The sequence below is a fragment of the Salmo salar genome, chromosome 04 (genome assembly GCF_965601325.2).
Source record: "Salmo salar chromosome 04, fSalSal1, whole genome shotgun sequence".
NCBI classification, from domain to species: domain Eukaryota; kingdom Metazoa; phylum Chordata; class Actinopteri; order Salmoniformes; family Salmonidae; genus Salmo; species Salmo salar.
In genome coordinates this window covers 63,113,749-63,129,205 of record NC_138294.1, presented here as the reverse complement: position 1 = coordinate 63,129,205, position 15,457 = coordinate 63,113,749, and the positions used below count along the sequence as shown (strand labels likewise).

At 48.4% G+C, this 15,457-nt stretch overlaps 1 protein-coding gene across 2 annotated transcripts in view; it reads left to right on the top strand.

Moving 5' to 3' along the window:
* Positions 1-15,457, top strand: part of LOC106603497 (protein FAM222B) — a 65,275-nt gene that overhangs the window by 36,003 nt on the left and 13,815 nt on the right. For both annotated transcript variants that reach the window (XM_014197271.3, XM_014197270.3), the window contains exon 2: positions 11,096-11,223. In XM_014197271.3, coding sequence (XP_014052746.2) covers positions 11,142-11,223 — 82 coding nt within the window. In that variant the 5' untranslated portion in view covers positions 11,096-11,141. The remainder of the gene's footprint in view (positions 1-11,095; positions 11,224-15,457) is intronic.

The window sequence follows — 15,457 nt, the reverse complement described above, 5'->3', positions numbered from 1 at the left end:
TCTGGCTCTCTGTGGGGCCCAGGCTGAATGTCAGCGCTGCCATTGAGCTGACCTTACCTGCTGCTGTACATGGACAGAAAATATAATTGTTTCACCTTTTGGGTTGTATCGACCAGGAAATCCATTACATACAGGGAAAAGGCTCAGGCATACAGGGAGGGCATGGCTGGCCTCTCACCACATTTTGGTGTGCATATCTGACTGTGTCTGTGTGTATTTAGGCTATGTGAGGTCGGTATAGTTTAATGGCACTGTGGATAAATGTCCTAGCCAGGCTGAGGGCAGCGTTCCTCTGGTCAGTGCTGTGGCTGGCTGTGTAACACTGCCTGCCTGCCTGCCTGCCTGCCTGCCTGCCTGCCTGCCTGCCGCCTGCCGCCTGCCTGCCTGCCTGCCTGCCTGCCTGCCTGCCGCCCGGGGGGAAGTCCTTTTAGGATGATTTAATGGCCTTAGCTCTCCCACAGCTCAGACTACTGGAGCTGCTTTGACCCTCCTCCTACATCAAGCTGCCTGACACCCTGGTGCTGTGGCTGCCTATGCCCGAGTCCTCCTGTCCCCTCTTTTCCTCCCCTCCTCTCCTACCTCTCCTCTCCACAAATAGAAATGTTATGCATAGAGACTAAATGATTTCTTATTCTTATAGTGGCATGTTTGTTCTACATAACATATTTCCATCTGAACGTTCCGCTACAATGTGCCCTGCTGAACGCACCCCGGACTCTCACTCGGAGAGGGAGTGGGAAATCACACTGGTCATGCAGGGAGTCATTATGCTGATCAAGGCTTATCGTACAGCTGGCTAGGGGGGCTGTGTGTGGTGAGTGTGTGTGCCCGCCTGTCCATCCGTCTGGAACAGCTGCATTGATTTGGATCTGTTTGCTGAGCATTCAGAGCAGAAATGTGAGCCGTAGGAACACCTGGAGAGAGGGGGGGTGTCAGGAGGCACTGTTCTACGTGTGCACACACACCACCCCATCTCTGATTCCTACGTGAGGGCAACCTGGGATCCCAATCAGCAGCACTTTAAAAGCTTTCCTCTTTCTCCCTTTAATCGTAGGCTCAATTTGTCACTGGGGTGTCCAATTTCTGATAAGCGCTTGACAGAGAGAGAGGCAGAGGAGGTGGGGGGGAAGAGCAGCACAAAATGGATGCACCTGCTCACATATGAAATCAAGCCACTCCATCTTAATTTCTCTATGCTGCTGCGCCAGCCCGCCTGGAACAATGCTGTTGTGCATTAGCTCTGCTCTGTCCACACACACTCATGCTGGGTCTGAAAGGGAACACTATGCCTTATAAAGTGCACTAGCTTTGACCCGGGCCCATTCGGTCAAAGAGTGCACTATATAGGGAATAGGGTACCCTTTTGGACAGACTGATTCAAGCCCATTTGAGACTTAACCATAATGGAGAGGCGGGCTGCCGTCGTGTGGGCTGGGTCAATCTGTGGGGCCATGGGGGAAGGTGCTGGCTGGTATTAAACAGTTTTTCACTAGGTCTGACAGGTCAGAAAACTCATAACGCTGGCATCTGGCCCCCTCTCCTCTCTGCTCCTGCTTGTGCAGTGTGCACTCAATCAAACACATATTTTAGACTTACTCACACACATTTTGAGGCAGAGACACACAGTTTTTGAATCAGGCTACGCAGTACGCACACATTTTCCACCACATTCACTCACATATCAGGCAGGTAGCCTAGCGGTTAAGAGTGTTGGGCAAATAACCAAAAGGTTGCTGGTTCGACTCCCCGAGCCTACAACGTAGATGGAAAATCTGCTGGTGCCCTTGAGCAAGGCACTTAGCCCTATTTCGCTCCTGTAAGTCGCTCTGCATAAGAGCATCTGCTAAGTTACTTAAATATAAATAACACGCACACATATTCAAGATGGTATTGCTGAGAATTTTACCCTGGGCGTAGCTGTAATTCTTTGCCTAACTGGCTGTGTGGTATGTTTCTCAGAGGCAGGCCCACACCACGACTGAAATATTAGTGCTTCTGAAACTCTACTGTCCCTTCAGGGGCATCACAGCCTCCTGCTGATTTACAACCCACAGACACCAGGCAGGATTCTCACATTAACCCACCCTGCCGACCCTGCTCACTCACTCCCTCCCTCTTTTCTCTGGTACAGCTCGTCAATGTATAGGGTTGTAAAATGTTCAGTAACTTTCCCAGGTTTTCCAGAAATCCCAGTTTTGAAGATTCCTGGAATCAGGAATTATGCAGGACATCTGGGAAACCTACTAGGACTTCTGGAAAACCTGTGAATTTCACCTGAATTTTGCAATGTGCTATCTGCAGATGTAGAATTGTTATATCTGCAGTGGTGCTGTTACAAACAGTACATAGCTTGGTATAGGTGTCAGTCAACTCAACATGTGACTGTCTGGCTGCGTTGTCTCCTTTTGATAAAGACCAAAACTCTATGTGGGATTTAGAAAGATAGAAAAGGGATAATGTTGCTCTTGTATGAGGACGACTAGGCCTTTCTCAGAGCTGTAGTCTGATTAGCCTACCCCGAGAGGGTATACTGTAGAGTAGGTACTCTCCTCTCCCATGGCATGCAAGTCTCTCTCTCTCAGCAGCATCTGTCATCCGCCAATCTGTGTTTGAACAGTTGCAGACCAGGGCTGCTCCAATCCAGAGGATGTGAGTGGAGTGGAGCGAGGAGCGGATCGTCCGTAATTTGGTATGAATGTGGAGCAGATGAAAAAAATGTTTGCAGTTGGCCTTCTCTCCCGCTCCAATGGGGTGTCACAGCTGGGTGTCACAATCTGTGTAATTGATGGCAAGACAACGAATGAGCCCATGCAACAGTACCGGAGACATTTTGATTTCTATGTTGGCTGTTGTTTAAAAAACAAAAAAGGAGTATGAGTTTAATTGCACAACAGCAACACTTACAACTGAAATATCTGATCATCAATAAATTTGAGAAAAAGCCATTTTGTTTTTTAACACACCGGCTTCTTATCAGGTAGGTCCTTGTTTAATAAGCCTACGACAAGTTGTTGAACTGTTGAGCGCTTACAATAACCTACTTCAAAACCAAATAGTACATAGTCACAAAAGTACATGGAGTGTTTGTTTAAATGTTCCTTTTAAACAAAAAATGTATGGATTGAATTTGGAGCGGGGGAAAGAACTCTCCCTGAGCGATGAGGGGAATTTCTAACCGCTCAACTCCACTCACATACTCCGCTCCAAACCCTGCCAAGTGCTACTCTGTTAATTGCAGAGCAGGAAGAGTAATGGCGCTACAGATCCTTGCCACTGCTGTTTTTATAAAACTCCCCTGGCTGATTAATTTGAAAGGCAAGCAACTGAGTGTTTAATCAGATTTAGCGCTAGGTGTATTTAGAGTGTGACTAAATCAAATGTAGGGCTTTTAGCTGGTGTGTTTAAAAACCTACAGCTCTAGAGCGCTGCCCAGAGATCTTGCTGTGGTTTTTAATGCATGTCAACCATTGGGATTTCTCATTAGTTCGTTTTTAGACTGTCACATCTCTGGAAGCGGTTGGTTTTTCCCTCACTGAGGCATGTCCTCTCCAGCCCTCTGACTGTCTGCTCTGTGGATGGATGTAGAGTAGATAGACGGGTAAATAAAGAAGTAGCCAGGCATCCTTCAGTTTGGATCTGCTCTGTTTTGGCAGTGCCGTCCACACATTTTACATCTGGTGTAAACACATCCGTCAAATGACACTAGTAGAAGGGACCAGGGAAATTGGTATTCCGGGCCAGCATGCAATGCATGCACCTCTGTAGGCTTCTTCAGACTAGTGCCTTAACTTTGAGCATGGACACACAGACACACACACTCCAGTCTCTCACCTCCCACATCAAGAAGATGAGTGGTCATTACAGTGAGTACCCTAGACTAGAGTTGTGTGAAATAGCCAGTGGCTGGACTAGACTGTCCATGGCTTACTGGCCCACGCTCATTCCTTTCAGCCCTTCAGTGGGTGTGTGTTGTAATGACTATAGCCTCGGGATGAGATCAGGTCAGGACACCACCAGGTCATATCTCCTGACTCATAGTCACTCACTCTACCAGTCCACGCAGCCACGTGTCTGAAATGGCCCCCTATTCCCAATATAGTACACTAGTTTTGACCAGGGCCAATAGGAGATAGGGTGCCATTTCAGACACACCCCCAGCTAGACGAGGCAACAAGATCTCATAGTTTCCCTTCGAAATTCAACGTATTATGGATGAATGTCTATTTTTGATGCATTACATCCATGTGATTACAGGGTTAATTCCTCTTGGTTACAGGGTTAAAACAGAAACAACTCAAATGGTTAATAGTTTAGCCCTTCATTCTGAGTGGTTAGAGCTATGGTTTGGGGAAGGCTTAAAACAAAATAATAAAAAATGGCACGCTGGGTATCATCAGTGTTCATAGTATTCTCACGGCTTGCTAGAGCATTGTGGTCTGCCGTAGTGCAGCGTTTTTTTTTAAAGCACAGAGGAAGTCATAAGTCAACGTTCTCAGGGTCTTTTCAGATGTCCAAAATCACCGTCTGTTTCTAGTGACCAGCCTGGATGAGGATCCAGTCAGTACTCTGTTGGCTGACTGGCTAGGGGCAGGCCCAGAGGCTCTCATTCAGGCTAAAGATGAGAGCCACTGATGTTAAAGACTGACACAATGTGAAGATGAGGCCAATGGGGTGATCAGGGCTCATACATTTTGTCCCCCCTCCCTTTCGTGTCATGACATCTCATCATGTTAAGAGCTTCTGCTCTAACTGTAAAACAGACTTCTCCTCTGTGACACTCGGACAGTCCGAGATTATCCAATTGCGGACTGAGCACTATTTTAGGTGGAGTCTGTCTGTCTGGCTCGCTGGCTGCTGCTCCTCTTCCTCTCCTCCATCCCCCCTTCACCTTTAATTAGAGATGTGTCAGTTAATCTGTTACTCCCACCCTCCCCCTCAGCTCGGAGTAGCTCTCTCTCTGTCAACACCACCAATGCAATTTCCTTGTTTGACAGTTTGATTTTTGACACCTTTTGTGTTGCCTGTTTGGAAACTGTACCATACTGACTCTCTCTTTCTCTCTCCTTTCTCACAGTCTCTCTCTCCCCTCCCTCACTCATTTAAATACACATACATTCTCTTCAGTTGCAAATAACATTTCCAGATTGATGAGGGCTGGCATCTCTATGGTTGAAAAATATAAATGTCAGCCAGCCCAGCCCAGGACTAAACACCTCAGGATCTGCTACAGTCATCAGGAACTCTTTTGTGTGAGAATGTCGAACACACACACACACACACACACACACACACACACACACACACACACACACACAGTGGAACAGAACAGCATTGGCTTACATGCCTGTGGGCCCTGGGCTAGCAGCAGCATTGTTTCATTAAATCCTGTTCCGCCCGTACTGTTTGTACAACCCAGATGGGCTAATGAAGGCCACACTGATGTGAACAGTCAGTTCTGAGTAACATGCACAAGAGCAGGCAAGGTCTTTTTTTCATTTAGAATGTTCTGCTTTGGAATTCAAGGGTAAAAATATATTATTTTCTCTTTCTTTTCCCCCGGCATTCAGCTCTCCTCACTCGCAAAAGAGAAGTCATTTCATTCTCCCTGGTAGAATCCACACACACAACATGCTAAGGATACAATGAATTTCTCCCAACAAGATTATTCCTTGGCTCTATTATGGACACTATAACCTCAGGATAAACACAGTTAGATAACAGCAGCACACAGCCTGCTCTGCTTTCTCCTCTCCTTCTCCCTCAGCCATTATCACAAACAATGGAACAACACAAAGGCTTAGCTTTCTTAATTGCTTTTGCCTTTAATTGGTAAAGACTGCTAAGGACTAGCTGTTAATGCAACCAACCAACCAAACAGGGTTTTCTTCTCACCTTGTTTTTGTAACACGGAGGCATTTTTTCTAATGAGCTGCTTATTTTGATGCTGAACTCTTAATTTTCACGCCACACACGCCTCATACTCACACGCCTCATACTCACACGCCTCACACGCCTCATACTCACACGCCACACACGCCTTATACTCACACACCTCATACTCACACGCCACACACGCCTTATACTCACACGCCTCATACTCACACGCCTCATACTCACACGCCTCACACGCCTCATACTCACACGCCTCACACGCCTCATACTCACACGCCTCACACACCTCATACTCACACGCCACACACGCCTTATACTCACACGCCTCATACTCACACGCCTCACACGCCTCATACTCACACGCCTCATACTCACACGCCACACACGCCTCATACTCACACGCCTCACACGCCTCATACTCACACGCCACACACGCCTCATACTCACACGCCTCACACGCCTCATACTCACACGCCTCATACTCACACGCCTCACATGCCTCATACTCACATGCCTCATACTCACATGCCTCATACTCACACGCCTCATACTCACACGCCTCATACTCACACGCCTCATACGCCTCATACTCACACGCCTCATGCTCGCACGCCTCATACTCGCACGCCTCATACTCGCACGCCTCATACTCGCACGCCTCATACTCGCACGCCTCACACGCCTCATACTCGCACGCCTCATACTCGCACGCCTCACACGCCTCATACTCGCACGCCTCATACTCGCACGCCTCATACTCGCACGCCTCATGCTCGCACGCCTCATACTCACACGCCTCATACTCACACGCCTCACACGCCTCATACTCACACGCCACACACGCCTCATACTCACACGCCTCATACTCACGCCACACACGCCTTATACTCACACGCCTCATACTCACACGCCTCGTACTCACACGCCACACACGCCTTATACTCACACGCCTCATACTCACACGCCTCACATGCCTCATACTCACACGCCTCATACTCACACGCCTCATACTCACACGCCTCACATGCCTCATACTCACACGCCTCATACTCACACGCCTCATACTCACACGCCTCATACTCACACGCCTCATACTCACACGCCACACACACCTCATACTCACACGCCTTATACTCGCACGCCTCATACTCGCACGCCTCATACTCGCACGCCTCATACTCGCACGCCTCATACTCGCACGCCTCATACTCGCACACCTCACACGCCTCATTCTCACACGCCTCATACTCACACGCCTCACACGCCTCATACGCACACACCTCACACGCCTCATACTCACACGCCTCACATGCCTCATACTCACACGCCTCATACGCACACGCCTCACACGCCTCATACTCGCACGCCTCATACTCGCACGCCTCATACTCGCACGCCTCATACTCGCACGCCTCATACTCACACACCACACACGCCTCACACACCTCACGCCTCATACTCACACACCTCACACTCCTCATACTCTCACGCCTCACACGCCTCATACTCACACGCCTCACACGCCTCATACTCGCACGCCTCATACTCACACGCCTCATACTCACACGCCACACACGCCTCATACTCACACGCCACACACGCCTTATACTCACACGCCTCATACTCACACGCCTCATACTCACACGCCACACACACCTTATACTCACACGCCTCATACTCACACGCCTCACATGCCTCATACTCACACGCCTCACATGCCTCATACTCACACGCCTCATACTCACACGCCTCATACTCACACGCCTCATACTCCCACGCCTCGCACGCCTCATACTCGCACGCCTCATACTCGCACGCCTCATACTCGCACGCCTCATACTCACACGCCTCATACGCACACACCTCACACGCCTCATACTCACACACCTCACACGCCTCATACTCACACGCCTCATACGCACATGCCTCACACGCCTCATACTCACACGCCTCATACTCGCACGCCTCATACTCGCACGCCTCATACTTACACACCACACACGCCTCACACACCTCACGCCTCATACTCACACACCTCACACTCCTCATACTCGCACGCCTCACACGCCTCATACTCGCACGCCTCACACGCCTCATACTCGCACGCCTCACACGCCTCATACTCGCACGCCTCACACGCCTCATACTCGCACGCCTCACACGCCTCATACTCGCACGCCTCACACGCCTCATACTCGCACGCCTCACACGCCTCATACTCACACGCCTCATACTCACACGCCTCATACTCACACGCCTCATACGCACACGCCTCATACGCACACGCCTCACACGCCTCATACTCACACGCCTCACGCCTCATACTCACACGCCTCATACTCGCACGCCTCACACGCCTCATACTCACACGCCTCATACTCGCACGCCTCACACGCCTCATACTCACACGCCTCATACTCGCACGCCTCACACGCCTCATACTCGCACGCCTCACACGCCTCATACTCACACGCCTCATACTCGCACGCCACACACGCCTCATACTCACACGCCTCACACGCCTCATACTCACACACCTCACACGCCTCATACTCACACACCTCACACTCACACATACACACACTTGCATGCACTAGTTGTCCCCTTCCTTAGGCTACACTACAGCTGAACCCCGGTCTTTTTCAGCCCCTAAAGCATTGGGTTGTTTTTCTCAGAAATTTGCCCTATAGTACATTTCCTACTCTTCCTCCTGAATGTGTAACCAAGGGAGATTGCCCTGACGTGGGGAGGTATTGACCAAAGCAATCAGAGGCATGATTTATAGCTGGCTGGTGTCATTTTATAAATGGCCCTCTCCTCTTCCACCCTCACTGTTTTTTCTCCACAGATGGGAGAGTTGTTCTGCCCCTGAGAAATGGAGGAAAGTTAGCTTTTAATGGAGCAATTTGACACATGACACAAGCCTTGAAGTTGTAAGTGTGAATGTGCATGCATCAGTTTTCAAATACGGCATTATCTCTAATCACTTTACTCTTATAAAAAGAGGCTCACCCAATGATTAGGAGATTATTATAGATGTATATGAGTTGTGGTGGAGACTGAAGAGTCACTTGCTGCGTCGTCAAGGGGTCCCTAATGCCATGATGAAAGCACAAGGGGTGTCTGGGTCAGTCAGTGTTAGACACCTGGCTTAACTCCACTGGCTGAGCCATGACTCCACAACCATACTTCACACGCAAGACGAGTAAGGATTGCAATCAACTGGATGTACAGGTGCCTGCCTGGGTCACTGCAGAGTAAAGTCCACATCATACCAATCTAACCCACCTGGGTTTTACCCTGTGGGCAATTAGGAATCGGTTGGAGTAGCAGAAGCCACACACACAGCACTGCTGCAGCATCTGATGTTTCATAGCTGTGCTAGAGAGAGTCTTACTGCACTGTCTGAGTGTTTGTATTGTTGAAAGAGCCTGTGTTTTATTTTCTGTCTGATGTGTATTTGAAGTGGATGTATCATAGTGACTGGGTGGCTGTCAGGCCAGGGCCCCGTCTGTCTGGTTTCATCATCTCTTGCTGTAGTCTCTCTACGACTCTAAAGCAGAGTGTCAGCTGGAGCATTACCGTAGGCTGACCTTTGCTGCTGCGCTCCCCAGTTTTCTGACATTCAGGGGCGCTGTGGGGGAGGATGATTGTGTGTGTGGTAGATGCCTCTGGGTGTGTATAAAACAAACCAATCGAAAATTGGGATCTTGCTTTGACTGGTAACCCTCTCTTCCTCGTCTATCTATATTCTACATGTCTGCATTTGATGTGAGTTTGACTACCTCCACCCCAATGCCTTTGTGTTCTTGAAAACATTCTTGTTATCCTTGTTGAGAAACATTGGCACTAAGATGAATTGAGAGAGAAAAAACTGAATCTCCCTTGCGGCTTTAAGACCGGCACTGAAATCCGCCGCATCACCCTGGCCGCACAGAACGAAATGGCAACAAATCCTTAGATCTGTGTGCTAGTAAGAGAGAGAGCACTCCTACCGCCCACTCCCCCCATCATTCCTCCCATAGCCACCCTTCCACAGGCCCCAACTGTCCTCCCCATGCCACCCCCGCCCAGCCACCCTCCCTGTCACTTCCAGCCCCCCTCCGACCCCATACCTCCCCACCCAGACCCCAAGGTGCAGCACAGACAGCTCCGTCTCGGGTATCTCTCTCTGTGTAACTGCCAGCTTCATTAAGGCTTGTTTTCTTTCCCCTCGCTGGGAGGATTTAAAAGAGCTGTCATCCTGACCTTTTTCAGCGCCTGTGTTTTTAAAGAGTTCATCTCACCCCCTCCTCTCTCTCCCCCCTCTACGGGGGACAGGCGCTTTTAAGCCGCCACCCTGCGGCAGACGGCCGTGCCAAGGTTGTTGGTGGGTAATTGCCTCCCTCATAACAACGCGGTGTGTGTGTGGTTTTTGTCTGTGCTCCGGTGTTTGTTCTGATGCCACGCGGCAGCAAAGGAGAAGGGCACGGGGCAACGCACTCTGTCGACTTAATTTACTCCCTGACTGACCTTCCGTGCTGATTAAGCAAGCATCTGTGGTGTTTTGAATACTGTAAGTGAAGCAGACTGCAATTAAAGCTGTTCTCTCTCTGCTGCTGCTGTTACCTCTGATTGTTACTCGGTGGCAACCTCTCTCACACACAGCTTCTCACTATTTAAAGTACCTTGTTGTTTTTATTTTTCATACGGTTTGGTCTCTATTACTGCGTTTGACGTCCCCTAAATGTACCGCTAAATGTACGCTACGTTGTAGCGCTAGCCTCCTGGGGCCTGGTTGGGGACCGTTGGATTGATGTGGTACTTACTGCCATGTTTCTGCTACTGCTCTCTGGAGTGGCTTCTTTGAGTGGAGTGAAACACACACACACACACACTCATTCATATAAGGGTAATTAATTCCTCCTGCTAAGGTCTTGTAGAGGCAATGCACAGGTAGCTGCAGGGTCGTACCACCTTACCAACACAAGGGGGGGGGGGGTGACTGTGAAAGAGTAATTTTCAACCTGCCTATGCATATCGACAGAATTTTCCCCATGTTTTACCGCTAGCTGTTTGATGTTATAATTGAAGTGATTCACAACTGAGGGTTATATTAGCCATCCCTGTACTGCTCTATACTATTACTGTATTTTCTCCATGTAGCATATGTGGACCGGCAGTTATGTCTGAGTTCTGACCTCCCCTCTCTCTCCCCCTGTAGTGTGAGGAGGACCCAGTGTCCCATGTTGCATTAGTGTCTGTGTGAAATGCTGGCCTGCCTGCCAGGGCCAGGTGACCTCTCCCTCCAGCTTCTCTCACACACGCAGATGAACACTGGACTTCAGAAATGTAAGTGTCTGTACTCTACTCTCCTACACACACACACACACCCCAGGTTGCTAAAATCCTTCTGCCCACCCACCCCACATCAGATGAACAGAGCTGCTGGGTGCTGACCTGGTTCTCTGTAACAGCCTTGTGTCAAAACCAAAAGAGGCGACCGAGAAAGAAAGAAAGTGTTGTGCTCCAATACAATAGATCACAATTCAGGGAGAAGTCAGGGGATGAGACTGTACTAATAACTTGCTAGAGAACGTTGTGCGCTCGCCCCCCTTCCTCCCTGTCTCGCCCCCCTTCCTCCCTGTCTCGCCCCCCTTCCTCCCTCTCTCGCCCCCTTCCTCCCTGTCCTCCCCCTAAAGACCTGTCTCCCACAGGGATGCGTTTCGGTGATAATAAGGAAGTCAATCTCGTTAGGATGAGAAACGAGGCGGACCAGGCAGCCAGTCAACAGCCAGCCACCAGCACATTGAGCAGGATGTTTGTGTGTGAACAACATGCCCTTCTCTCACACAGTCTCACCTGTCTCCACATGTGACACCACAAAACCCCACCCCTCCCTCTCTCCCCCACTTCCCCTGGGGTGAGGCGCTGGACATGTGACATACCTCTCATATACACATACACCATATGGATTATTAGGTGTCAGTCAATAGTTGTAAATCGTTTCGGTGTTTGCCGTTATTGGATTCACTTCATAGATTCCTATGGTTTACTATAAAATAACGGTTACAGTGCCCAACATGTACAACCTAAAATGAGTAACAGGACACACATGTTGTGTTGAACAATAGACACACATGCATGTCTTTCCCAGTCTTTTTGGTTCCTCAGAACTGGTGCAAAGTTCTGTAGAAAGCTTCTCAAATCTCCTATCCAGGACCTCGTAGATGACATCATAAAGGGAAGGGGATACCTAGTTAGTTGTTTAACTAAATGCATTCAACTGAAATGTGTCTTCCACATTTAACCCAGCCCCTCTGAATCAGTCATGTACTTTATTGATCAGACCCACCCAGCCCGGGTATAACCACCCCAACAGACCAGCTTCATTTAGATTCACACATCTCCCTGAGGCACAGACATTTCTAGAGAATGTCCCCTCGTACTTAGAGGAATCTCTTTCTCTCTCAGCCCCAGTCTGACCTAGTTCTGCAGCAGTTTTGTGTGTTATAAAACGCTGTCTGTCTTGCTCCGTCACTATGGCTCATCAAGACTAATTGGAAGAATCACTGTAATCAGCCTACCCCCAAGAGCACAGCAGTGCCGAGCGAGGGGGTGTCTCACTAAGTGCCAACGTCCGCCATGTTGTTTTGTTCCCTCTACTCTGGCAGGAAGGCATGTGACAGAGTACAGTGGAACGGTTCTGAAAAGGTCCACTCCGAAAATTCAAAAAAATTAAGTAAATCTGAGTGGGGTTTCTTATGTCTGTCACCTGCTCCACTGCTGCTGTGTTCTGTGACGCGCAGAAGGGCTGAAAATTAAAGTTGGATTTGTTTTTCTCCCTGATAGTCTGGTGTGATCCATTTTGTTGATTGGAGCTATTCTGAAGGAAATGTGGATGTGGAATTGTTCTCTTTCTCACTAAACTAAACTAGTTCTTGTTCATTATCTTCTCACATAAGAATCCCCCTCTTCATCTGCTAGACTTGATAATAAGGAAGGCGTTGTTACATCAAAATCCAACTGAGATATTTCAAAAGGGTTTTATTCTTTCTTCAGACCACCCCTTTCAAACAACAACTGATAAATGTGTTCTCCCCTGTTCTTCTGCCTCTTTCCCATGTCAGAGCTCCCTATGGAGCTGCTCCCATGACGATATCTGGAATCCAGAGCTGTTTGTGTGTTTAAAGGCGTCCACATGATTCCCAACCGAAACAGTTTGTGCATATATTATGACGACATTGTGTGACGTTGTTGTTCGTTTGGGACTTGGGTAAGGTTTTTTTTGGCTGTCTGGGCACACAAAAACATTTTCTTGAGACGAGCCAAAGTCTGGAGACGAAGTCTACCCCCCTTCGCCGGGATTGGTCAACAGTAGGGAATTCTTCAATAAAGTCTGTCATTCAATGAGAGACGACTTGTTTTCATGCACAATTGTTCATTGAGCACTTCTGCACCAAACATCTTAGTCACGCAATTTTTCATCTAAGATCTCTGCAAAAACATCAGTTAATGACATATATTTCTTGAGTTATCCTAGAATTAATCTGACTATTTTGCGTAGGTGTATACTGGCTACGGCATCTCAAAATGGACAAACAGTACTATTGTGGCTTTGTATTCGTTTTTCAAGTGAACATCTTTTAAGGGAGTAGGCGAACACACTTGTTTGGTACTGATGCATGCTGATGCCTTAAGGCATCTGTCCCATAGAATAGGGACTGTCACACAGAGCCAAAGGGTCCTGTCTATAGCGCCCTGGTTGGTCACACAGAGCCACAGTGCCCTGGTTGGTCACACAGAGCCACAGGGTCCTGGTTGGTCACACAGAGCCACAGGGTCCTGTCTACAGTGCCCTGGTTGGTCACGCAGAGCCACAGGGTCCTGTCTACAGGGCCCTCGTTGGTCACGGAGCCACAGGGTCTTGTCTGCAGGGTCCTGGTTGGTCACACAGAGCCACAGGGTCCTGGTTGGTCACACAGAGCCACAGGGTCCTGGTTGGTCTCGCAGAGCCATAGGGTCCTGTCTACAGCGCCCTGGTTGGTCACACAGAGCCACAGGGTCCTGTCGACAGCTCCCTGGTTGGTCACACAGAGCCACAGCGTCCTGGTTGGTGTCACAGAGCCACAGCGTCCTGTCTACAGCTCCCTGGTTGGTCACACAGAGCCACAGGGCCCTGGTTGGTCACACAGGGCCCTGGCTGACCTCAGAGCGACAGGGTCCTGTCTACACCGCCCTGGTTGGTCACACAGAGCCACGGCCCTGGTTGGTCACTCGGAGCCACAGGGTCCCGCGAAGCCACGGGGTCCTGGTTGGTCACGCGGAGCCACGGGGTCTAACAAGGCTTCTTTAGTGATGTAGCAGGCCATCAATCTCCAGGCTATCTACATGCCACAGAACACATTTTCTCTCTGACATAATTTTTTACGTTAAGTGTGACACTGAAGAAACATGTTGGACTTGGGACTGTTATTTTTTACCCCAAAGGTGAGGAGTGTCATCAGTGGTAAGGGGAATATGTATTCAGTATCTTGAGAAATTCTTATTGAAAGGAACTAAGGTGTAGAGTAGAGCAGGGCAGTATGAACAAAAAGTTGTATCATAAATTGACCCATTTTGCTCTAAAGAGACATTTTATTTGTCACATTATGCACAGTTACTTTCAAATAGTGGCAGGGCTCTAGACTGACTTTTTCAGTTTTTATTTATTTTATTTTAATTCACCTTTTTATTTAACCAGGTAGGCCAGTTGAGAACAAGTCCTCATTTACAACTGCGACCTGGCCAAGATAAAGCAAAGCAGTGCGACAAAAACAACAGAGTTACACATAAACAAACGTACAGTCAATAACACTATAGAAAAATATATATACAGTGTGTGCAAATGTAGAAGAGTAGGGAGGTAAGGCAATAAATAGGCCATAGAGGCAAAATAATTACAATTTAGCATTAACACTGGCGTGATTGATGTGCAAGTAGAGATACTGGGGTGCAAAAGGGCAAGAAGATAAATAACAATATACAGATTTACAGATTGGCTATGTACAGTGATCGGTAAGCTGCTCTGACAGCTGATGCTTAAAGTTAGAGAGGGAGATATGTCTCCAGCTTTACTGATTTTTGCAATTCGTTCCAGTCATTGGCAGCAGAGAACTGGAAGGATAGGCGGCCAAAGGAGGTGTTGGCTTTGGGGATGACCAGTGAAATATACCTGCTGGAGCGTGTGTTACGGGTGGGTGTTGCTATTGTGCCAAGTAAGACATTAAATAAGTTTGCTATTTCATCTGACATGTTCAGGGACTGCATGATGGATATTTTGATTTGCAGAATGTCAAAATTGTATCCAGAATGGGCAGATTTATTTTAGTCTTTAGAAATGAATTTGCCTGTATATTGATGCATTTTTGTGCATATTGGCTTACGCTATATGTTACATAATTCCCCACATGAGGAAGTGGGAACTCAAAACACATTAGCTAGATTGCTAACCCTAAATGATATTGTTGCTATATAATGCTGAGCGATTAGTGCTTCTTGAGGTCTGTTTGGTTTCGGTTCGATTCTATATTTTTTTCCTTCACAG